Raw genomic sequence first — 25,830 nt, forward strand, 5'->3', positions numbered from 1 at the left:
CTTTCCCTTCCAGCGCCTTTCCCCTTGAATTACCTAGACCTAATGACACAGCCAATCAGATTCATTCTTTGCTGTCCTCAAGACCTCTGTAGTTACCTTTTTCTCCAACATTTGGGGGGTAGGGGGAGAGTTCTCCAACATTTTTTAATGATCTAATCATTTTATTTATTTAGTTTTGGCTGTGCTGGGTCTTCACTGCTGCGTGGGTTTTTCGCTAGCTGTGGCGAGCAGGGGCTACTCTCTGGTTGTGGTGCACGGGCTTCTTATTGTGGTGGCCTCTCTTGTTGCAGAGCACAGGCTCTAGAGTGTGTAGGCTTCAGTAACTGCAGCATGAGGGCCCAGTAGTTGTGGTTCCCAGGCATTAGTTACTCTATGGCACGTGGGATCTTCCCGGACCAAGGGTCGAACACATGTCTCCTGCATTGGCAGGCAAATTCTTTACCACTGAGCCACCAGAGAAGCCCTATTTTTAAATTTTCATATGTGCAGAAGTGGTACAGAAGTACAACGAACTCCTGCACACCTTCAAAAACGTACAATATTCTCATTTCACTTCATTTCACCTACTCTGGTCCCTATTTTATTTGCACGTCTGCTGATTATTAAAAGCAAACCCCAGACATCATACGATTTTGAGACAGGCTGAAACCTGGGACCCTTTGCTGCAGTGCTTGCACCCAGACAAAAGTCTCAAGTAATAAAATACAAAGAAATTGTAAAGGACTACAAATAACTGCATGCATGCACAGTTGGAGGAAATTATGGACAAAAAGATACAAAAAGACCCCAAACCCAGCAGCCACTTCTGAAGAGCCGGGAACAAAAGCAGGGTACTGCACATGCAACTTGCACACACCACCACGGAAGAGGTGGGCAAACCACCTAAGCCACTCCGCCAGCCTGAACCCTGGTCACACCCCTTCCCTCACGCTATACAAGGAACCAGCTCACTTCCCATCACCCTCAGGGAGAAAGCAAGGGAACCTGCTACTTGTTATCACTCCCTGCTGCAGGAGCCCCACTAAAGCCTTGCCTGAATTTCTTATCTGGCCTCTTCATCAATTTCTGTTGATTGAGGAGGCGAAAAACACTGGTTGGTAATAATTTCACCTATAATTACAGTAGCAAATATCCCTAACTCAGGGTTTCTCAACTGTGGCACTACTGACATTGAGATTGGCAAATGCTTTGTTGCAGGGGACTGACACGTGATCACAGGGTGTTTAGCAGTGTCTCTGACCTCTACTCACTAGATGCCAATACCACCACAAGTTGTGACAACTGAAAATGCCTCCAGACATTGCTAAATGTTCCCTAGGGGGAGAAGCATGACTCTCTAACAGATGAGGACTTAAAAAAAAAAAAAACAAACCATGACCATAATACCTTCATCACACCCAACAAAATTTACATTAACTCCTTAACATTATCTAATACCATGTTTGTGCTCAACTTTTTCCAGCTGTCCCCAAAGTATCTCTTTACATTTGATTTGTTTGAATCAGGGTCCAACCAAGGTTCACACACTGATTTGGTGGGTATGCCTCAATCTATAAACACTGACCTTATTTTTTTCTTTAATGGTATTTATTGGTTTAAGAAACTGAATCACAAGATCCCTGTAGAAATCTCACCATCTGGACTCGGTCGGTTGTACCCTTGTGACATCATTTGACATGTTTCTCTGTGCCCATGTTTCCTAGAGTGTTGAAAAAGTATTACTGCTCAGTTATATCTGACTCTTTGCAACCCCATGGACTGTATCCTGCCAGGCTCCTCTGTCCATGGAATTCTCCAGGCAAGAATACCAGCGTGGGTTGCCATTCCCTTCTCCAGGGAATCGTTCCAACCCAGGATCTAAGCCGAGTTTCCAGCATTGCAGGCAGATTCTTTACTATCTAAGCCACCAGGGAAGCCCCTTCCATTTCCTAGAAACTGGAAGTTAAATCCAGGGCCACATGCACATTCATACTCAATTTCGCTTGGAGAGAATATTTCCCAGGATGTGTTGTCTACTTACTAGCCCATGACATTAAAGGGCACACAATGTCTGCTTATCTTTCTTTGTGTGATGTTAAGAATGATCCATGTGATCCAGTGAGATCAGCCTGGTCCCTCCCCATGACCTTCTCTCTCATCTTTCACTTCATGTCTCAGCAGCCATGGATGATCTTTACCTAGAATCATTAATTCATTAAGAGTTGAAAAATGGTGTTTTTCTAAGTTCATCATTCCTTCTACATTTACTAGCACATCAACAATTTGGTAATTCTGGAATACAGTTCAAACAGGAAGGCAGGATAAACGCTTGGTTCATTCTCTATGTGTGTGTTCAGTTGCTCGGTGGTGTCCAACTCCTTGTGACCTCATGGACTGTACCCTGCCAGGCTCCTCTGTCCACAGGATTTTCCAGGCAAGAATACTGGAGTGGGTTGCCATTTCCTACTCCAAGGAATCTTCCCAACCCAGGGATCAAACCTGAGTCTCTTGCGTCTCCTGCACTGGCAGGCAGATTCCTTCCACTGCGCCACCTGGGAAGCCCATCTTTCCCTACACTTAGCAACATTCAGAGTTGGGGTGAGAGGAGGGGTGTGCCTTAGCAACTGCCAGAAGTGACCAATGAGATTTCTTTTTTCAGTTGCCAGTATGAACTCATGATTGGATGTGTTTCAAGCCACTGTAGTCTTTTTGATACTTATTATTATCCCATTTTAAGCCAGGAGAAGCCCATCTACCAGATATTCTTGCCAAAAAAGTCCGCTACTTTCCAGTTTATGGGCGATGGAAAAACACCACCCACCATCAGCCCTATAGAAGAAGCAAAGAAACAAATGTGTTCCTTTATTTTGGTTTCTGTGTGGCTATCAGTTCTTTGTGTGTATCCTTTGTTAGTCAGAATTTTGAAGGACATCCCCAGGAACCAAAGAGTCAGTCATACTTCTTTTCTGAAGTGAAGACACTGAAAATTATTTCCAAACCCTCAGACATCATGAGCCACCTGGACCTCCTACTCTGTGTCCTTCAGTTCTGATCTCTTTTGACTCCTGCCAACCCCCCTCTTTAGTGCTATCTGAACTTTGCCCTTGGAAAATGAGCGTAAATGCAATTGCTGCACTTCATAGAACTGACTGCAAAGTTGACTGATGAGTAGAGTCCCAGATGTTTAATATAATTTTGAATCTTTGGCCAAAATCATTTCCATGTTTCCTGGAAAATCTTCCAAGCAAGTAAGAAATTAATAAGAGTTCAGTACTCCAATTTACGGGCTCTCTAACAAATCTATTTCCCTTTTCTCATCTTCTCCCAGGAAAGGCATGAATTTGCCTCATTTAGAAATGACTTTCTGAAGTGAGATTCAGCACTGCAGCACTGGCTTACACTAAGAGGCACCATAAGAAGCGATCCCAGGGAAATCCCCAGCGCCACCACATCACAAGGGGTCTCATTTTGGGGAACCCCATATTGAAACTCCTCAGGACTCAGTACCAGAAAACTGAGTCTTCTCTGAACATATTCTGGATTTTTTTTCTCACAGGACTGAGCCTCTTAAAACTGTCCATATTCTCCATTTTAATTTGGCCACTAGGAGGCTAAGGATCCCAAATCCACCCCTGGCTGGCAATTTAACCAGAGCTTATTGGTTTTTACTATTAACCCTGCCTCTATTTCCCTACTTTGATACTCACTTCATCCAGATTTCTCATTTATTTTTATCATTTTAGTATTGCAATCATCTCTAAAGTAAGCCATCTCAATTTATCTTGAAATAAAGTAGAATATTACATACATATTTTTAACATCTCTAGAGGTAGCTTCTAAATTCAAACTAGAGGGGGAAGACCCTATGACCTTAATCCATATGAGTTTAGTTTTTTCTTTTTTGGCCACAAAGAATGGTTTGCAGGATCTTAGTGTCTTGACCAGGGATTAAACACAGGACCCAGCAGTGAAAGTAGAGTCCTAACCACTGGACGATCAGCAAATTCCCTGCACTTAGCTCTTTTTACCCTATTTTCTCCTACGAATAATTTATTCTTAAAAAAAAAAATCCCCAAGACATATAAATACTCACCTGTAAGAGCCACTGACCACATGTCTCAATTACTCCTTTTTGAAGTTTTAGCAGGTGTTGCCCATGTACTCTTGTCTAGAAGGCTGAGCTCCTGCCATCACTATACCATCTCCCTGCCATTCTCCTCTCTTCTCCCTCATGCTGATCAGCTAAACACCCCCCAGCTCCCCTTCCTCATTTCCTCCAGCCCCCAAGTGACTGCATGGGTATCTAACAGGGAGACACACTTAAAGGCCAACCAAGGCTAATGGAGAAACACACAGCTACTGTCCTCCACAAATTAGCTGAAAAAAACAAAATCTGGCCAGATACCTGCTTAAAATGATAGAAAACTCCAAACAAGCAAACCTTTAAAACACACACACAAACACACACACAAACGGACAAGTTACTGAGATAATGTTATTCTAAAAGCAGAAAACCAAAATAAATAAATGAAATATTCATGTCAAAATCATAAGGGGTGTTCTTCTGAGAAGAGAGAACTGCTCATCAGAAATCAATGTCAGGACAGCTTGAATTCAAAGCATCAACACGGTGGGATTGTACAAAGCCTTCTTCATTTTTTTCAACGATGCAGGAAAACAGCCTAACAATAAAAATTCCTGAATTCTTAGGAGGCGGTACAACAATGCCGTTAAGAGTGCAGACTATATTGGTGTTTGTATTAGCATACAGAATATTCTGGAAAGTTATACAAGAAACTGATAATAATGGTTCACTTTAGAGAGAGGCACTGGGCATGGGGAGGGTAGGTGACTCTTTTTTTTTTTAATTGTTTAACCTTCTGCATTGCTTGAATTTTTTTTTTTATCATGGACTTTTTCAAATAAATTTTTAAAAAGTAAAGTGAATCTGGAGTCAGGGAAACCCAAGTTAGGCTCTTGTCACTGCCAACTACTAGTTCCATGACCTTTACCAAGAGGCTTCGTCTCTTCAGGCCTCAGTATTCTCATCTGTACTGTGGGACCAAACATAGTACCGGCCTCACAGAGATTTTAGGAGGACAATATGCACAGTGTGCCTTGCAGGGCCCCCAGGTACATAGTAGGTGCTCAATAAAGGGTCATAATACACACCTAAAAAGTATTGAAAAAGGAAAAGTCCATCCTTAATAAATATAGTTATGCCCATTATCTTGTAAATAACCTATAATGGAATACAATCTGCAAAAATACTGAATCACTATGTTGTACACCTGAAACCAACACAATATAATGCAAACCAACTACACTTCAATTAAGGAAAAAAAGTAAATATAAGACAACAGTAATGCAGAGAGTGGTGGGGGGATGTAGAAGGCATACAAATGCCTTTATTACAACTATCTATTTGCCATCAGCAGGAAGAGATTACGTTAAACCACCATCTTGAAAAATATGAAAGATATAAAGTCCATCTGAAAGAAAAGCTTTAAATTCCTCAAAAGCAGAGCCTAAAATCCTGCGTTTCCAAGCAGTTCCATCCGCCTGGGAAAGTTCTTAGCCAAAAAGCAGCCTCCCCTTACCCTCAGCCCAGAGGACAAAGCAAGGAGGGCTCTGCCAAGATGAGCAAGAAACTAAGGCTGACAAGATCTCATTTTCTCCTCTCGCAGAGCTTCACAGATGCTACACACAGGAATCTTATTTCTCAGGATCTTATTGAAGTGCAGTTTCTGACTCAGCAGGTCTGGGGTGGAGGGGAGTCTGAGCCTCTGCAACTCTAACAAGCTCCCAGATGATGTTGGCGATGATGATGATGCTACTGGTCCGTGGACCACACTCGACACAGCAGGGTCCCCCTGACCCCAGGCTACGGTTCCACTGCCGGTTAGCAATGGCAGTCTTGAATGACTCTATTTACTGTGATGTTCTCTCCCCTGGTAACAATCTGACCAATTCTTCTAAAACAATGGTTCTCTACTGGAACGCTTGTACTGCTCCCCCACCCCCCAACAAGGGACACTGGCAAATGTCTGGAGACATGTTGGGTTATCAAAAGACACAGAGTCCTACTGGAATCTGCGGGTAAACGCCAGGGGTGCTGCTAAACATTCTGCAATTCACGTAACAGTCCCCAAACAAATAATTATCTGCTCCTAAACATGAACAATGCTGAGGTTGAGAAACCACATAACCTCAAATAAACAGAAAACATGAATCAAGTGCTCTCAATTCACCTGGAGACTACAAATCATAATTTTAGAAGTGGGTCATCGATCCAACACGGTCCTTTCCCAGGCTAGATCTGAGGCAAGGGGTGGGGCAGTGGTGGTAATAAATTCACAGAAACAACAGGATGCTCTATGTGGGCAAGGGGTCACCGGGTCACAGTCTACATTTTGTTTAAGACCAAGTACACGTGGTTCAGTAAGCCAGTGGGTGACCTACTAAGCATTAAAAGCATTCTACCCTTTTTTTTTTTGGCCACGCCATGCAGCTTGTAGGGTCTTAGTTCCCCCACTAGGGACTGAACCCAGGTCCTCAGCAGTGAAAGCGCAGAGTCCTAACCACTGGACTGCCAGGAAATTCCCAAACTCTACCATTTTGAGGAATGGCAATTTAAACAAGACTACAGCTCTATTTAAGCAAGGGACCTATAATGTAGACTGTAAGCTCACTGAAGGCTGGGCTGTATTGAGATTTATTCATCCACAGAGCTACAGCACCTAACATACAGCACACAGCACTCAAATATCAGGATGAATCCTGTAGATTCAAAACGACTACAAATTCCAAATGTGCTTGAACAGACACAGAGACTACAGAGTGGTACTATTTGTCATCACCATAAACATCATTAATAACAACTATCTATCATAAAGCATGCATGGTATTGCAGAAAGTAGAAAGGGCTCTAGAATCACCTAGACCTCAACCCAAATCCAGACCCTCTCTCTCACTTGCTATATGATCTGGGACAAGTTACCACTGTGTCCATACCTGTAGAATGGGTACAATAATCCTTTTCTTTGAACTGTTTTAAAGTAACATAGTGTAATATATACTTAAATACTTGGTAGTTGGCACAGAACACTTGCTACTTAACCAGTATTTCCTATCAGACTGCAGGACTGGGGTAAAATACCCAGTGAAGTCTCGTGGTGCTGATTTCTATACACAAAAACATGTAAGAATTTCACCCAAGGATAGGAAGTCTTAGAATACTTTTCCTTTAAACCAAAGGCCTTCATCCCTTAGGCTTATGGAGTAATCAAAGGATTGTACACCTGCACATTCTGTGATGGCCATTAGGTGCCAGGTAGTGAATAATGATCAACAACGGAGACCTCTTTGTCAGGGGACTATCTCAGGGCTGATCAGCACTGGACCAGCACTGGACCACCACTGAGTCACTACTGGATAGAAATGAAATGTACTTTCTGTGACAAACGCTAAGAACCTGGAAACTCAAAAGTAATTCTACAAGAACTGTGCCTTTCTGAGAAGAGTAAAATGAAGATGACTCAAAAAAAGAAGCCTGTGTCATAAGCAACAGATAAAAACAAGTTCTCTAGAGCATTAGCTTTAGAGGTTCTAAGAAACGATCCAGAGTCAACACTCTCATTATGCATTTCTCACTGTTGAGACGTGGTGGGTTTGGACGAAAGGTGTAAGTGTGCTGGTTCTGTTTACATCACTATGTCTCTGGGGGAAGATATTAAAAACACGTAAGGAGAAGGGCACACACGACAGTACAACTCTGCCATTGACAGAGCAGGTGCCTGATGTCAGGAAAGGCAAGCATAACCCCAAAGGCAGGAAAGAGGCGGACTGATTGGCTTCCGCATTCCGGAAGCCCAGAAAATCAGGCAGAGGGCACAATCAGACTCCTGCCCAATACCTGAAACATCACTGGAATTGCACAGCCCAGGGCAGCTAGCATCCTTAAGAAGCCCAATCCTGAAACTTGGAAAGTAGCCTTGAAATAAGAAGCAGCAGCTAGAAACTCAACTTTATATCTGATCATGTGCGGCGCGGAATGAAACATCAAGGTAGGAGGTGCACAGTGACCCATGAGTGTGGCAGAGCGCTCTTGACTTGCCAGGAGAACAAATATCCCTGAACTAGGTCAGATTCTTGGTTCGCACATCGTTGCCCACAACAAGTCCAAGAGGTAGGACCTAAATGCTCCAAATGACGAAATGCTCCATCTAACCTCAGGGGTCACAGATACGGCATGTCCTAGTTTCTCCCAGTAACCACTCCCAATTCTGTCACTCATCCATTTTCCCAGACCCTTCTGAAACTGCATTTATATATCCTGCCCGGACCACCTCTTGAGATAATGAGTTTTAGAAGATTATTACCTGCTGTGTTAAGCATTACTTCCTTTCCTTGGTTATAACAAGAAAAAGAAGAATTGAGGGTGAACTAGCAGAAAGGCTAATGTTTCTTTCATCAAAGGACAATCTCCTGTGTAGAAAGTGGAAATATTCAACAGCCTGGAATCACGAAGCATTTGAGCAGCAATCAGGAACTCAGGAAACCTAACTTCAAGTGCTTTGGTTGACGAGAGTCACTCAATGTGTGTTTATGAAAAATGGGACTGGACAAAGACATAATTTGTGTTAGAACCACCTAGTTAGAAAATAGCTCAAATGTCATGGAGTCCAGCAATGTTTTCAGTCACAAACCCTCAGTTGATTCCAAATACACAGGGATCGAAGGTGGGTGAAAAATAGGAAAATCTGCTAGGAGACACTGCAATTAATACCACAGCTCTCTGCATAGTCAGGGATGCCTGAGAACCACCAGGAAAAGGCCCTATCAATCCTCAGAGGGCATGGAGATCCCACTCACTGGCTGAGTTACATTAAGTGCCTCAGCCAGGATAAAGTGCCATCAGCCACAAGCACTCTAATTGCAATATAGTGCCCTGGACAGATTCCTGGAACAGAAAAAGGGGCATGAGTGAGGAAGCCGGTGAAACTGGAGTAAGTCTAAAGTTTAATTAATTGTATAATCTTATTTTGACAAATGTGACGTTGTTATGTAGGATGCTATCATTAGGGGAAACTGGAAGAAGGGTATGTGGGAACTCTACTATCTTTGCAAATTTTCTATAAATGTGACATTATTCCAAAGTAAAAGGGCTGTTAAAATTACTAGAAGTTCCTTTAAGACAAATGTGTTTTATGACTCTTCAGAACCACTATGCTGGGAGTTAGAAAATAAAAACCATCAAGAGTTTCTGTCAGAATTTTAGAATCGGGATTCAGGGCAAAGGACATCAAAATACATCTCTCTGAAGAAGACATATACCAATAACCAACAGGTGTCTGAAAAGGTGCTCAGTATCACTAATCATCGGGGAAAGGCAAATCAGAACCACAATGAGCTATCATTTCATGCCTGTTAGATTGGCTATCATCATAAAGATAAGAGGTAATCAGCAATGGTGGGCATGTGGAGGAAAGGGACTCCTTGTACACGGTTGGTAGGAAGATAAACTGGTGCAGCCACTATGAAAACAGTATAAAGGATGCTCAAAAAAAATTAAAAATAGAAATTCCTTGTGATCCAGGAATCCCTCTTCTGGGTATACAGAAGAAAATAAAATCAGTACCTCAAAGAGCTATCTGTGCTCCCACATTCATGGCAGCATTATCCATAGGAGCCAAAATAATGGGAATAACCTAAGTGTCCATCAATGGACGAATGGATATTTAAATAGGTGTGAAGGAATATTGCTCAGCCTTTAAAAATAAAAAGAAGAAAATCCTGCCATTTTCAACAACATGGATGAACCTGGAAGTCATGATGCAAAGGGAACTATGACAGGCACAAAAAGAAAAAAACTACATGATCTTACTCATATGTGGAAACTAAAAAAGTTGAATACACAGAAGCATGGAGTAGAAAAACGGTCACCAGAAGTGGGGAGTTGGGGGAAATGAGAACATGTACAAAGTTGGAGTAATGTAGGATGAACAAGTCCCAGAGACCTAATGTATTAATATAGTGTGATGCCCATACTTAAGAATACTGTATTGAATACTGAAACTTTGTTAAGAGAGTAGATTTTAGATGTTCTCATGAAAGGAAGGAAGGGACAGAGAGACAGAAGGAAGAAAGGAAAGAAGAGGAAGAGGGAGGCAGGAAAGGAGGAAGGAAACTCTGAGGAGACGAATGTGTTAACTAGCTTGACTGTAGTAACCATTCCACTGTGTCTATGTAAATCAAATTTTTACACTGTATGTCTCACATATATACAATTTTTATTTTTAAAAATATATTTAAGAAAAGAATCAGGATTCAGCTGGGTGAGAATTCTCTCATATGAACTCAGTATGGGAAAGTGAGAAACATGTTAAAGATGAGGAAAAACTAAGCAGATATTTATCAGGATATGGAAACATTACGTACAGTCACAGAAGACACAGTGAGTCTCCTCACATGAAGAGGAGGCAACAAGTGCAAAGACGGTCAAGTGTACAGTGACCCATCCCAGAATCATCTCATCCCAACGACAACCATTACTTCCCACAAGACAGACCTTGTGATGCCCAGTAGGGGCCACGCTCTCTCCCAACACGTATCCTCTCTGGGCACTGTGTAATTTATAGAATGTTACTTAGCCTCAGAAGCCCAACAAGCCTAAAACCTATAAACAGCTGGAGAAGAAAAGACTAGAACAAAATATGGGAATTCTAACACAACACCAAAACATCAGCAAGGTTTACCAGAATACAAAATAAAGTTACCTGGGTAATTAATCACCATTTGCTGACTTACTTGGGTGGAGACAACTGGCAAAGACAAGAATAAGAAAATGAGCTGCTTATTTAAGAAGTGAAGTTGCTCAGTCGTGTCTGACTCTTTGCAACCCCATGGACTGTAGCCTACCAGGTTCCTCCATCTATGGGATTTTCCAGGCAAGAATACTGGAGTGGGTTGCCATTTCCTTCTCCAGGAGATCTTCCCAACCCAGGGATTGAACCCGGGTCTCCCGCATTGTAGGCAGACGCTTTACCATCTGAGCTACCAGGGAAGCTCTCTATTTAAGAAGACTGGAGATAAAAAAGGTAAGGCAAGAAAAGATTAAGTATTTGGGTGGCAATAAGAACCAACTGTATCAAATCTTTCCAAAAGCAAAAAAGAAAGACTGCACTGAAAATGTACTTCTGATTAAAAGCCCTGAATCATGGAGATTTGGGGGTTGATCCCTAAAAGACTTGAAAAATATAGTAATGTGGCTACCAGAAGAGAAAAAAAAGTTGCCACAAGAGATCTACAGAAAATTCGCAGAGGGTTAGAGAAACCATCGAAATGGCTTTCAACTGGACAATAATGGCTCTTAACCCAACTCCTATATGTCAGCTAAAGGTTCAAGAGGTTACAGTTACAACACAGCTCCAACTAGAAGCCTGGTTTTGACACCTAGAAATGGATTCCATTTCCCTGCCTCCCCTCATCACCAAAAATCAGACACACACTCAACCGGGCCAATGGCTTTCCTACAGGCTCTGATCTGTGCTAATCACTGAGTCAGGTTATAGATCTCATTCAATCAACACATCCAAGCATAAAAAGGTTGAAAAAAAATGACCAATTTGTAAAACATCAAGCATTTTGGACTTGTAGATAATAAATCAGGTCTTTGTTCTTAATGAATTCAGTTTGCAGTAATTGATAACAAAGTGATGTATGAATGAATCCATTCTGCATATGCATTATACGTGCTTGTGAGCAAAGACAAATATTTTAGAGGGAAACAAGCAAACACAGCAAGGCATTTATGGCTTTAGGGCAGGACTGGCCATTAGCAGAGCAATGCTGGCACTCTGCCTAATCTCTGAGTCTTTTTCCTAATCTTGTGAACAAAACAGCTAGGTCCACTCTTCCTCTGGGAAGAAATTCTGCCAAACCAAGTGACAACCTTCAGATTCCATCAATCTGTACCTCTAATGTACTGAGGGATAATACTCCAAAGGCCACATAAACAGAGTTTGATAAATGATCCAGTTCTCTGCAAACAATGTTAAAGTAGAAATATTACTCAAGACAGCTACATCATTACCCTTTTCCATTCCTATAGATAATTAAAACCCTTACTTTTATAATTTATACCAACTTCTGGGAGGCAGAATAATTTCAGATCACTCTTAAGTGTTTCTTAATCCCAACACCAGAACTGAAGGAATACAACTCTACTTACAGTTACGAATGTTACTCCAGTCGATTTTGGAGAAGAAAGGATGACAGCAAAGGCCTTCAAACTTCAGTCTCTCTTTCTGGCCACACAACAAACTCTGGATTAGATCAAGCAATTCACTGCTAACTTTGGGGTCATCTGGAAACTTCAAGAACCGCTATTTCAAAAAAAAATTAAAAATAATAAAATATTCCCTTAGCAAACCAGCTTCTCGTGTCTCAAAGTTAAAAAAGTAGTTCTCAAATAAATAAAACAAAAAAGTAGTTCTCATATATTCAAGTTTTTTTTTTAAGAAGGAAGTTTTATGTCCTCTTAACTTTGGACCAAAGGCATGTTCCCACAGTAAATGTTCTCTTCACATCAATAGGCCTAGGTCCCTTGCAAGGGTTCAATACCCTTCATGATTTGATCTCTGTACCCTCTTCCGTGTCACCTAGCTACACTCCCCGCCTCGCTCTTTGCCATCCAACAATGATGTGCTATTTAAAGCTGCCCAAACAAATCACTCTGCTTTCTCTGCCCAGAGGCCTACCCCAATCCGAGCCCCTCCTTCCCTGCCTACCTCCCCCTCCCTCTCCCACTCCATCACTCCCTCCTGCGTGCTCCCCCTGTACGCCGCTTGTGCACATACACACTGTATTTTGATTTCCATGTGATAATGGAGAAAGAAGGCCAAGAGGGCCTTTCTCCTTGCCCATCACTGCAAACTTGGTACCTAACAGTGCCGAGTACGAGTTACTCGTTACTGAATGAATGGATGGAAATGAAGGAAACAGGTGAGACTCAAGCATCATCTCAGGGGATATTTTAACTCAGGAGGAGACAAAAGAATAGCAAAAAATGTATGTATGAATTAAGCATACAAAAAGTATATTTTATATAGAAAAATATGTACGAAGCATCCCAGGAAGAAATTGGATACACAAAAATCTGTGAAATAAATTCTTTTTCCTTTTTGTTGAAACTAAAACATGGATATTTATCATATCCTTAAGAAACAGGCTAATATAATGACAAATACAGTTTCTAGACGATAGCTTTAATTCTACTTTATGTGTCTCTTAGTATTTCTATCCATGTCTCTGAATTTTAACCATATTTGACAGCTAGTGGCACTAAGAAACTGTAGCATATCAAGAGCAGATATTTCAAAGCTAGACTGCCTGTGCTATTTTGGGCAAGTTATTTACCCACACTGTGCTTTGGTTTCCTCATCTGTAAAATGAAAATAACAACAACAATATCATCTCACACGACTGCCTGAGGATTAGCCAAATTAATGAACTATATTCCACAAATCCTATGACCCCCATTTTACTCACATTTAACATCACTGTAATCAAAGCATTTTATAATCAATAAAATATACTACATTAATTGGCAGCAGTTTTTCCTTTTTAATGATACCTAAAAAGATGGCATAGACTTAACAATTACTGGCACCTGAGAGTCAATATAATACAATTAATAAAGCATTTAGAATTCCTTTTGGCACAGAGTAAGTGCTATATAAAGTATTTGCTGTTGTTATTATCCAGAACTTCTGGTTTACATTATAAATGTTCATTCGCACCATTTTAAAATGACCTTTCTCAATATTACCTCAGAATCCAATAAGGGCTCTTTACCTGGAAATTCATGATGTTATTGAAGGTTTTGGCTGAGGTTCCTTCAGTGAATGGGCATCTTCCATAAACCATCTCATAAGCAATAACTCCCACTGACCACCAGTCACAGTCTAGGCTATAGGCACCTTTTCCATCCCCATTCATCACAGTCAACACTTCAGGGGCCATGTAATCTGGAGTCCCAAGCGGGAGTTTGGCATTTACCTGGAAACCCGCAAATAAAATGAACACAGCAAATTTTCAATTATCCTCAAATAGATTGCCAGCAGCCACAATTCAGACATAAGCTGATTTGCCTCTGATTACTATTCTCCCAGGCACTTGAACCTTCTGTCAAGTGGCACAGCATCAGGAAATGCAAATGAGTCACTCACTTAAAAAAAAAAAAAAAAAAAAAGCACATAATGTAATCCAAAGGCAAAGGGGCCAGGATTGCTGATGATATACACTGTTTGGTTACACAAATGAGAGTTGGGTACATACCTGGAAAGGAAGATATCTTTCCTGATACTTCTTACTGATACAACAGAACTTCTCTTACTGAGGGAAACTGTAAAATGATAACGTCTAAAGATGAATCTAAAAGATCAATCTACCCTTTATTGGAAAACTGGCAGCTTGCTGGCAACACAATATTGTAAACATGTGTTGTATCTCAAGTTTAAATATTTGAAATCAATATTCCTATTCGGCCCACCCACAAGGCAAGACATGATAAATAACTTCCACCAGAGGTCAAATGTTATTAATGAGTTCATTTTCTTCACTCCAACTCCTGCTCCTCTGATTCTCTCCCCACTGTTCAGAAACACAGAGCCCTCCAATCCTTGGTGCTCAAGCACATGACCTTGACAAAGAAATATCAGGGCAATGTAGCTTTGTCTCTTTATAAAGCTAAACACAATCCATTTAAGGAACTGTCCTTATTTCTTAGAATTTGTCCTTCTGACTGATTTAGTGTTTAAACATCCTTTGTTTCCAGAAATGATGCTGATGAAAAGGTATGTTTTCTACCCCTCACTCCCACTCCTTCCTAGGCACCCTAGTAAGCTGGCAACCTTTGGGTCTTCAAAACTGTCTTGAAGCTTTATTGAGCCATGAAATCTGAAGTTGAAAGATCACCTCTCTAACCTTCTTTCCTGTCGAAACAAAGAGGGCCTGATACTGATCACACACTGGGTTGACCAGCTGCCAAATAACCCTATATCTAAAAAGGATTCTCTCATATCAGTAGTTACAAGGTGCAAAAGAACTCTCCCCCATTAAAGGGTATTAAGTGCCCCTATTTGAGCTAAGAGATTCTATAGGTGTGACCACACATCTTTAAGGCTGGGCTTTATATAAAGAAAATCAATTTGCTTTGCTTTGATTTGAATAGAGATTGAGAGGAAATCCATGTTTAGAGAAGATGTTAGGAGTCTCCTTTACCCAGTGAAGAAGGCCAAGCTCTTCCAGCCTAAAACTTTAATCTTGCCCATTCCCAAAGACCCATTGTTAAAGAAAACAAATTCATTCTTCCTACTCCCTCTCTTTTCACCCCTTCCCTCAGGCCCACCACAGGTTTGTTTCAAACCCTAAACCCAGAGAATAGTGTGATATTGTTGTTCTTGAACCATTCAGCCATTGGGCAACAGCACTTCCATTACAAATACATATTTAGGAAAACTAAAGGGTCACACCACCCAAGAAATTCACAGGCCTGTGCTGACAGACTAAAGTGAGGAGAAAGGAGAAAACATTTGGTCTAAAACAGGACAACTTAACCTTGAGGAACTGAAAGTAGCTTCAGTCAAAAGGCAACTTTGATGTCAGGAAGCCTGAGCCAAGACTTCTGTCTTTTAATGTGTGTGTAACAAACAGAATGATCTCTGTTCGTTTCCAAGGCAAACCATTCAATATCACAGTAATCCAAGACTATCCCCCACCCAGTAACGCTGAAGAAGCTGAACAGTTCTATGAAGACCTACAAGACCTTCTAGAACTAACACCCAAAAGAGATGTCCTTTTCATTACAGGGAACTGGAATGCAAAAGGAGGAGGTCAAGAAACACCTGGAGTAACAGGCAAATTTGGCCTTGGAGTACAGAATGAAGCAGGGCAAAAGCTAACAGAGTTCTGCCAAGAGAACGCACTGGTCATAGCAAACACCCTCTTCCAACAACACAAGAGAAGACTCTACACATGGACATCACCAGATGGTTGACACCGAAATCAGACTGATTTATATATTTTGCAGCAAAAGATGGAGAAGCTCTATACAGTCAGTAAAAACAAGACCGGGAGCTGACTGTGGCTCAGATCATCAACTCCTTATTGCCAAATTCAGACTTAAATTGAAGAAAGTGGAGAAAACCACTAGACCATTCAGGTATGACCTAAATCAAATCCCTTATGACTATACAGTGGAAGTAAGAAACAGATTTAAGGGACTAGATCTGATAGACAGAGTGCCTGATGAACTATGGACGGAGGTTCGTGACATTGTACAGGAGACAAGAATCAAGACCATCCCCAAGAAAAAGAAAGGCAAAAAAGCAAAATGGCTGTCTGAGGAGGCCTTACAAATAGCTGTGAAAAGAAGGGACGTGAAAAGCAAAGGAGAAGGAAAGATATACCCATGTGAATGCAGAGTTCCAAAGAATAGCAAGGAGAGATAAGAAAGCCTTCCTCAGCAATCAATCCAAAGAAATAGAGGAAAACAATAGAATGGGAAAGACTAGAGATCTCTTCAAGAAAATTAGAGATTCCAAGGGAACATTTCATGCAAAGATGGACTCAATAAAGGACAGAAATAGTAGGGACCTAACAGAAGTAGAAAATATTAAGAAGAGGTGGCAAGAATACACAGAAGAACTGTACAAAAAAAGATCTTCATGACCCAGATAATCACGATGGTGTGATCACTCACCTAGAGCCAGATATCCTGGAATGTGAATTCAAGTGGGCCTTAGGAAGCATCACTACAAACAAAGCTAGTGGAGGTGATGGAATTCCAGTTGAGCTATTTCAAATCCTAAAAGATGATGCTGTGAAAGTGCTGCACTCAATATGCCAGCAAATTTGGAAAACTCAGCAGTGGCCACAGGACTGGAAAAGGTAGTTTTCATTCCAATCCCAAAGAAAGGCAATGCCAAAGAATGTTCAAACTACCACACAATTGCACTCATCTCACACGCTAGTAAAGTGATGCTCAAAATTCTCCAAGCCAGGCTTCAGCAATACGTGAACCATGAACTTGCAGATGTTCAAGCTGTATTTAGAAAAGGTAGAGGAACCAGAGATCAAATTGCCACCATCCGTTGGATCATCAAAAAAGCAAGAGAGTTCCAGGAAAACATCTACTTCTGCTTTACTGACTATGCCAAAGCCTTTGACTGTGTGGATCACAACAAACTGTGGAAAATTCTTCAAGAGATGGGAATACCAGACCACCTGACCTGCCTCTTGAGAAACCTATATGCAGGTCAGGAAACAACAGTTAGAACTGGACATGAAACAACAGACTGGTTCCAAATAGGAAAAGGAGTACATCAAGGCTGTATATTTTCACCCTGCTTATTTAACTTATATGCAGAGTACATCATGAGAAACGCTGGGCTGGAGGAAGCACAAGCTGGAATCAAGATTGCCGGGAGAAATATCAATAACCTCAGATATGCAGATGACACCACCCTTATGGCAGAAAGTGAAGAACTAAAGAGCCTCTGGATGAAAGTGAAAGAGGAGAGTGAAAAAGCTGGCTTAAAGCTCAACATTCACAAAACTAAGATCATGGCATCTGGTCCCATCACTTCATGGCAGATAGATGGGGAAACAGTGGAAACAGTGACTGACTTTATTTTTCTGGGCTCCAAAATCACTGCAAATGGTGATTGCAGCCATGAAATTACAAGACGCTTACTCCTTGGAAGGAAAGTTATGACCAACCTAGACAGCATATTAAAAAGCAGAGACATTACTTTGTCAACAAAGGTCTGGGCTATGGTTTTTCCAGTGGTCATGTATGGATGTGAAAGTTGGACTGTAAAGAAAGCAGAGTGCCGAAGAATTGATGCTTTTGATCTGTGGTGTTGGAAAAGACTCTTGAGAGTCCCTTGGACTGCAAGGAGATCCAACCAGTCCATCCTAAAGGAGATCAGTCCTGGGTGTTCATTGGAATGACTGATGCTGAAGTTGAAACTCCAACACTTTGGCATCTGATGTGAAGAACTGACTCATTTGAAAAGACCCTGATGCTGGGGAAGACTGAAGGTGGGAGGAAAAGGGGATGGACAGAGGATGAGATGGTTGGATGGCATCACCAACTCGATGGACATGAGTTTTAGTAAACTCCGGGAGTTGGTGACGGACAGGGAGGCCTGGCATGCTGTAGTCCATGGGGTCACAAAGAGTCAGATACGACTGAGTGACTGAACTGGAACTGGAAATAACCAATTTTTTTTTAAAGTACTATAAAAAACACATTAAAAAACAAGAGATGGAAACTGTAACATCCTGGTTTGACTAGGTATTGGTAATTCCACTATATCGTTGATTACATGCTTACCCTTTATGCCTGATTATTCTGCAGAACCATTAAAACACAATCTTCAAATATTTATCATTTCTACATATCAGGGTATATTTTATCATCACATTGGATTGTTTGGGAATATTCAGTTCTCCTTGCTGACAGCTCCCAGGGCTCGGTCACTTGTTCACAACCAGAGTTGAAAGAAAGTTGACTATGTCATGTTTATCAGCATGACCCATCAAGAGGTATAAACTGTGAATGCCTCATTTTCAAACAAATGGTTAGAGTTATCAGAGAGCCAGATCACTCTGCAATTGATTTCTGCTCCGTAATAGGTAAGTGATTGTATACATTTTATGTCCAATACTTTTGCAAATTTCCAAAAGTTTAAGAAAAATAATCCCTAGCTTGTTTTCTGTACATCTCCTACTACAGTAATTACCATTAACAAAGACTTTTAATGACAATTACTTGCATTTCCCTGATAGCTCAGTTGGTAAAGAATCCACTTGCAATGCAGGAGACCCTGGGTCGGAAGATCCCCTGGAGAAGGGAAAGGCTACCCACTCCAGTATCCTGGACTGGAGAATTCCAAGGACTGTATAGTCCATGGGGTCAAAAAGAGCTGGACATGACTGAGCAACTTTCACCTTCAAGGACTACTAAGTTTCCATTTGTTACTGACCTCCAAGTACATTAAACCTGTTCAACAGGTAATCTCACAATTCCTGATAGGGATTTTGCAAGATCCTTTCACTCTTCTCTGGTGGGAATTCACACCCAGCCAACCTGGGTGATACTGGACCAATCTGGGACCACGTACTAGGAACCCAGCCTGCCTGCAGTACATCATCTAACAAGATCCGAGTTTTACTGAACTTTGATTTTCTCCGTACTGACAGGGAAGAAAGTATACCAGTTCAGGAGGAGACAATAATCAGATGACTAGGAGACAGAAAAGTCTGTCATATTTTGGAGAGAGAGAGGGGGAAGAAAGGGAGGCAAGGGGAAGGAGGGGGAAGAAAAGAAAAGAGAGGATTAACCCAGCAGATTGTTTTTACAAAACTAGCAGATTCTTTAACAAGCAAAAAGCAGACAGAAAGGAAGGTAAGAAAACCCATCTTCTTCCTCCCAATCCCCTTCTCTGAAAATGCTTATACAGAAAACTGAACCTAACTTTCCTCCTCTAGCTGCCCAGGGCATAGGTACACACCTGCAGAAGCAGGGGAGAAAATATTCTCACTATGTTGTTCTTCTCATGGAAAAGTAATAAAATCTTTTCACTACTCCATAAATCTCAAAAAGGGTTATCTCCTATGGGTTTCCAACTGCTAAATGGTAGTGATTATCACTTAACATGCTATAATGCTCTTTATTTATAATCTCCTTACAATTGTTTTCATGAGAACTGAGACAGGTTGGAACTGTTAGCTATCTGCCATTCTCTGAGGTTCTAATAAGGGGAAGTGGGTGACATCTCTGCTCAACACCCAAACCTCCAGGCAATATGGTCCACCTGTGTTCACTAACAAAAATACCCTCAAGCAACACTCTGACTAAAAAGCTTAAATAAAGACAATGGAAGGTGAGAAACTCAACAGAGCTAAGATTCACAAGTACCCAAAATACAGAGACAATATGTGGCAGTGGCAAGGAAAATGATAAATGGATTTGGGATAACATACAATAATTCCAATGAGTGTGTGTGTGTGTTTGTGTGTATTTAGGAGCAGGGCATGCCATGAGGCATGCGGGATCTTAGTTCCCTGACCAGGGATCAAACTCATAGCCCCCTATGGTGGAAGCACACAGTCCTAACCACTGGACTGCCAGGAAATTTCCAAATTATATTTTATATAGTAAATTTTGAATATAAAAAAAAACTTTTAAAACCTATTTTAGATCTATAAAACATCCTATTTAAAGGAAACATGTATTTTACCCACCACCACTGATCAAAAATACCAAAAAAGTTTTAATTCTATATCCATACTTGACTTGATCTAGATTGCAAATTACTGACTGTTTATAACAAAAAGGACTTTTCACTTAAAACAATGCCAAAAATTCCTCCTCAACTGCTTTACACATTTGAGCTCTAAGAGCACAAAGCTCTGGGGAGAAGATTCTCTAAGAGAAGAGGAGCTACAGCATTCTCAAGTGAGTAGAACTGAGGGCCATTATCTCCTTGACCAAAAAAATCAGGGCTGAACCACTGAGCAGCAAATAAACCTGAGTTATTTGCTCCTGGGCTTCCCTGGTGGCTCAGAGGTTAAAGTGTCCGCCCGCAGTGCGGGAGACCCGGGTTCAACCCCTGGGTCGGGAAGATCCCCTGGAGAAGGAAATGGCAACCCACTCCTGTATTCTTGCCTGGGAAAACCATGGACGGAGGAGCCTGGTGGCCTACAGTCCACGGGGTCACAAAGAGTCGGACATGACTGAGCGATTTCACTTTCACTTCACTTATTTGCTCCTAGGCTCACTGCCTGAAGGGAATGTTGCTACCGTCTGAAGAACTGAAAAAGGCAGTTTGCAGCACTGGAAAACAGAAATCTGAAATGAAAAGCAGTCCCATCTCCACCAAGGGCTCTGAAGAGAGTAACTCCAGATGCAGAGACCTTACGCTTTTTCTTGTTTGTACTGTGTCTTCACTGTGATGCGGGGCCTCTATTTTCTCTAGTTGCGGCACACGGGCTTCTCTTGCTGTGGTGCACCGGCTCAATTGCCCTACAGAATGTGGGATCTTATATCCCCCACCAAGGATGGAACCGCTGTGTCCCCTGCACTGGAAGATGGATTCTTGACCACTGGACCACCAGGGAAATCCCAGGACCTTACTCTTTATTCCCATTTATTTTCCAAGCAATGACTCTGGATCATGATCCAGTTCTCCAAACAGGCTTTCTAATCACAAACACATATTGCCAGCTCTATTAAGCCTTCTGATGCTTCTCCATCAATGGCAGAGGTCCTCCACCAAGGGTGATTCTGTCCCCCAGGGAACACTGGGCAATGTCTGGAGTTACTCTAGGTTGTCACAACTGGAGGGGAGGCTACTTGGCATCTAGAGGGTAGAGACCAGGGATGCAGCTAAACATCCCACAACACAAAGGACAGCCCCCACCACAGAGAATTCTCTAGACTAAAATGCTAGTGGCTCTGACTACCTACCTATGCTTCATTTTATTTCTAGATGCCTGAATTTATTAAGATCACTAATGCAAGACATGGGTTTTTGAATCCCAGATGGTAAAATTTTGTATAATTTAACTTTTTTTCCTGTACTTTAATCTACTAAATCCAATACCTAAGTTTTCATGCCTGTATCCTAATTGTAAATAATTTTTAGTGGCTCAGACAGTAAAGAATCTACCTGCAATGCAGAAGACCCAGGTTCAATCCCTGGGTCAAGAAGATCTGTTAGAGAAGGAAATGGCAACCCACTCTAGTACTCTTGTCTGGAGAATTCCATGGAGAGAGGAGCCTGGTGGGCTACAGTCCACAGGGTCAGAAAGAGTCAGACACAACTGAACAACTAACACTTTCACTTTAAAACATAAAATTCTTTGATACTCTCATTATTAATGTAATGATCAAGTAGAAGAGATTATAAACACCTAATCTGAGGGGAGGACAACCAATGCTGAGGCTGAAAAACCCTGACCTCACACAACATAAACAGCCTGTTTTCCCAAGAGCCTGAACCTGAAAGAAGTTATGTCAAATAGGCCTCAAGTCTATGGAACAGAGAGGTGAAACTCTGGCATGCAAAGAGTTAACACAACCTTGAGCCTTTTCCAAATATAATAATACCCACCTTTCCCCCAAGGAACATGAGAAGGAAAAAGAAAGGCAATTTTATATGTTGCCCTTTATAAGGACTAAACTCTCAGAGCTGGGGGTATTTTGAAGAGCAGGCCCTCCCTTAATTTCTGCATTTTAACTAGAATCAGTAATATTCTAGAGGAAGAATAAAAGCCCAAGTTCCTGAGGATTTGTACAGGTCACCAAGTAATTCAGTTGGGAAATAAGTCTTAAAATCTAAGTCGATTTTCTCTTAGACTCACCCTTTTTTGCATAGTTGACTTGAAAATTTACATTTTAGCATGTGCCAACTTGATGAAGTTTTTAAAATCTAATTTTCTTTTACTTTGTCATCTTTTTTCTAAAGTATTCTCATTCTTGACCTCAATAGCTACCCTCTTGCCTTGCTATTAGCACATGGGATACAGCTTAATAATAATTAACATGTGGAATACAGCTTACTTTTTACCAAAAGTCCAGGACTTAGAATTGACATTTTGAGCACTTGGTTCTTAATGCTTAATGCTTGGTTCAAATGCTCTAGTGATTAATTTTCATTGCACTGCATATGAAGTAAAGGAATGAGATAAATAAGGTTTCATTTCATCAAAATATTTAAGATGAAAAAGAGAATGTAACAGAAGACAATAAATTAATAAGCAAGGAAAATGAAGGGAAAAACAAAGTAAGTATTTTCCCCTTTTTTTTAACCAAACTACAAGAATGTTCCTTAAAATGTTTTGTACAGTATTAACAAGTATTTTACATAAAAGGGTCCCAGGTCAAGTAAGTCTGGAAAATAGCTCTGTGACCCATCCCCACCCACCCTGCAGAGAAATAATTTCACAGCTGGCAGATAAAGGTTTCAGAGTGTCACTCAACTTTATCCCATATTGTCCAAACTTATGAGGACCTCAGAACACTTTGTAGTATAAGTTCAATTAAGTTATCTTATTCTATTTTGTTACCATCTTATTTGAGTTCATTTTAGCAGCTGATCCAAAATCCACCAGCTTGATGTGTCCAGTTCGGTCAATAAGGATGTTCTCGGGCTTGATGTCTCTGTATGGAAATTAAGGCCATAAATTAGTATTGTCTTCTCCATGCCAATCATCAAGCAACTGCAGACCTAGGATCATGATTCAGCCAAGAATCTTAGTGTCTATGGTTTTGCCATACAGACCTCCCTACTGATGGACATATGTAATAAGCATTTTACAAAATAAATTTAAGCAAAAGAAAGAGAAAGAATAGAGGGAGGGAGGGAGGGGAAGGGAAGCAGAAAAGGAAAGGGAACAAATACATGTTATTAGATGGATTAGTTCTCCTCAATATACACATTTTATATTAGAAAAACTAAGGCCACAAGAAGCTAGGGGGTTTGCTCATGGTCATATGGCTAGTAAATGGAAAAAAAACCAAACTCTATTCAGGATTTTGTGGTTCCTGGTCTAACCAGCATTCCATTCCCACAACATTCTCAGATGCTCATAAAATTTACATTTTAGTGAAGATGTAAAGAAACACTTTCCAATTGAGGATTTGGGAGAACACCTTTGTCTATTACTAACGGGCAAGGTCAGAAGTACAACTATATTGTCTTCTGTTTCTGTGTGGTAGGCTGCTTCCCTGTGCAAATTAAATTTGGTTTTCCTACCATAGCACCCAAAAAATCCATGCAAGAGCTCCTCTTATTAGCCACATTAACAGATCTTACTAGCAAATGTAAGAAGACTACAATTTTAGATCTATTTCATTGTTGAATGGGTAAGCAGAAACGCCTGCCATTTTGCACAATTTGCCTTAAGCCAATTATTGGTGAAGACTGGCTAAAAATTGGATGAAGAATTATTTTGATGCTGAAATCACTCACTCCATTTTAGGAAGTCTTAGGTGATACAGATAAATTCTCAGTAGACTACCAGAGTCTCACTTACCGATGTACATATCCCATCTGATGAACGCTGTGGACAGCCAAAATCAGTTCAGCTAGGTAAAACTGAATCATATTTTCATCTAATTGGTCTTCATATCTATTCAAAAGTGACAGCAAATCCCCTCCAGGCTGATATTCCATGACCTGTACAGAATGCCAAAGTTATTCATTCTTCATACACCCTCCCCCCCAAAAAAAAGGAAATGTTCTCAATTAGATCCTCGAATACTGCCTGACATGTTATAATTACAATGTCTTCACAAAGCTATGAAGATGTGTGAGACACGCTGTAAGTCTCATGTAGGATGAGGTCCCTGCCCTAAGGAAACTACAGCCGTTACCCAAGAGAATCAATACAATAAAAGACAACTCCTAAACACAGTGTTTGCAAGGCAAGTTTGAAAAGCTGAATTAAATCCACCCACTCACCCACCCACCCAGGTCGACACCCCAGACAGTCCCTAGGATTGATTAGATGCACAGCCTAGATGGAGACTCCTGGAGGGCAACAAACCCTTTTGCATCCTTTCTGCATTCCTCTTGGTACCAGGCAGAATATAGGAGGTAGACAATAAACATGATACAATCTTTTCCTTAAACAGTTTGGAAGGTAATCTGATGGTTTCTGTTAAAAATTTAACTCTCAAACAAGGGCTCTGTGACAAGCTAGAAGAGTGGGATGGGGAGAGGTTGGGGAGGGAGGGGACATGGGCATACATATGGCTGAATCTTGTTGTATGACAGAAAACCACAAAATTCTGTAATGCAATTATCCAATTTAAGAATTTTTTTTCATTTTTAAATGTAAACATATACCCTTTGAACCAGTAATTCTACTTCTGACCATTTATATCATAGGAATTTGCAATAGTTTGTCAATAAAGAGATTCACTGCAGAATTGTTTGTAATATGTGAAAAAGAAACCCTGGAAATCAAATAGCCATCACTAACAGACTGCTAAAATATGATATATCTAAACAATAGGTTAAGATGCAGGTATAAAAAATGAATGAATGTGACTTCCCTAGAGGTCTAGTGGTTAAGACGTCACGTTCCAGTGCAGGGGGTGCAAGTCTGATCCCTGGTTGGGGAGCTTAGATCCCACATGCCTTGCAGCCGAAAAAACAAAACGATATTGTAGCAAATTCAATAAAGACTTTAAAAATGGTCCACATACCCCCAAAAAAGAAATCTTAAAAAAAAAAAAAAAACAGTGAATGGATTTGATCTAGTCATTCTGCCATGGAAAGCTACCCATGATAAGTGATGCCTTAAAGAGGATACCCTGATGCTGGGAGGGATTGAGGGAAGGAGGAGAAGGGGACGAGAGGATGAGATGTTTGGATGGCATCACCGACTAGATGGACATGAGCCTGAGTAAACTCCAGGAGTTGGTGATGGACAGCGAGGCCTGGCGTGCTGCGATTCATGGGGTCGCAGAGTCAGACACGACTTAGCGACTGAACTGAACTGAAACAGGATACAGTAAAACTTTTTATGATTGAAAAAGTATTTATTACACTTGTTTTTACATATATAGGGGAAAAAAACTGGAAGAATATAAAGTACAGCCTTAGAGAAAATGTTTCATTAGCAAAAAATGTCTTCCACCCAAAGAAACCAAAATTCTTCCACCTCCTGATAACAGATTGACATTCCAGAGGTAACCTGAGGCTTCAAGACTCGTCCCCAGCAGGTTTCAAGTCTCAGCCTAGTGACTCTCTGCCTTTCAGTTTTTTG

At 40.9% G+C, this 25,830-nt stretch overlaps 1 protein-coding gene across 6 annotated transcripts in view; it reads right to left on the reverse strand.

The window, feature by feature from the left end:
* Positions 1 to 25,830, reverse strand: part of CIT (citron rho-interacting serine/threonine kinase) — a 171,727-nt gene that overhangs the window by 109,022 nt on the left and 36,875 nt on the right. For 5 of the 6 annotated variants that reach the window (XM_043440393.1, XM_043440404.1, XM_043440386.1 and 2 more), the window contains exons 6-9: positions 24,091 to 24,233; positions 23,122 to 23,215; positions 13,837 to 14,040; positions 12,212 to 12,365 (exon numbers count right to left, since the gene is read on the reverse strand). In XM_043440393.1, the coding sequence (XP_043296328.1) occupies positions 12,212 to 12,365; positions 13,837 to 14,040; positions 23,122 to 23,215; positions 24,091 to 24,233 (595 nt within the window). Of the gene's footprint in view, positions 1 to 12,211; positions 12,366 to 13,836; positions 14,041 to 23,121; positions 23,216 to 24,090; positions 24,234 to 25,830 lie in introns of those variants that run through there. The other variant, XM_043440420.1, reaches the window with a different exon arrangement.

This window comes from Cervus canadensis, chromosome 1 (assembly GCF_019320065.1).
Source record: "Cervus canadensis isolate Bull #8, Minnesota chromosome 1, ASM1932006v1, whole genome shotgun sequence".
Lineage (NCBI taxonomy): Eukaryota > Metazoa > Chordata > Mammalia > Artiodactyla > Cervidae > Cervus > Cervus canadensis.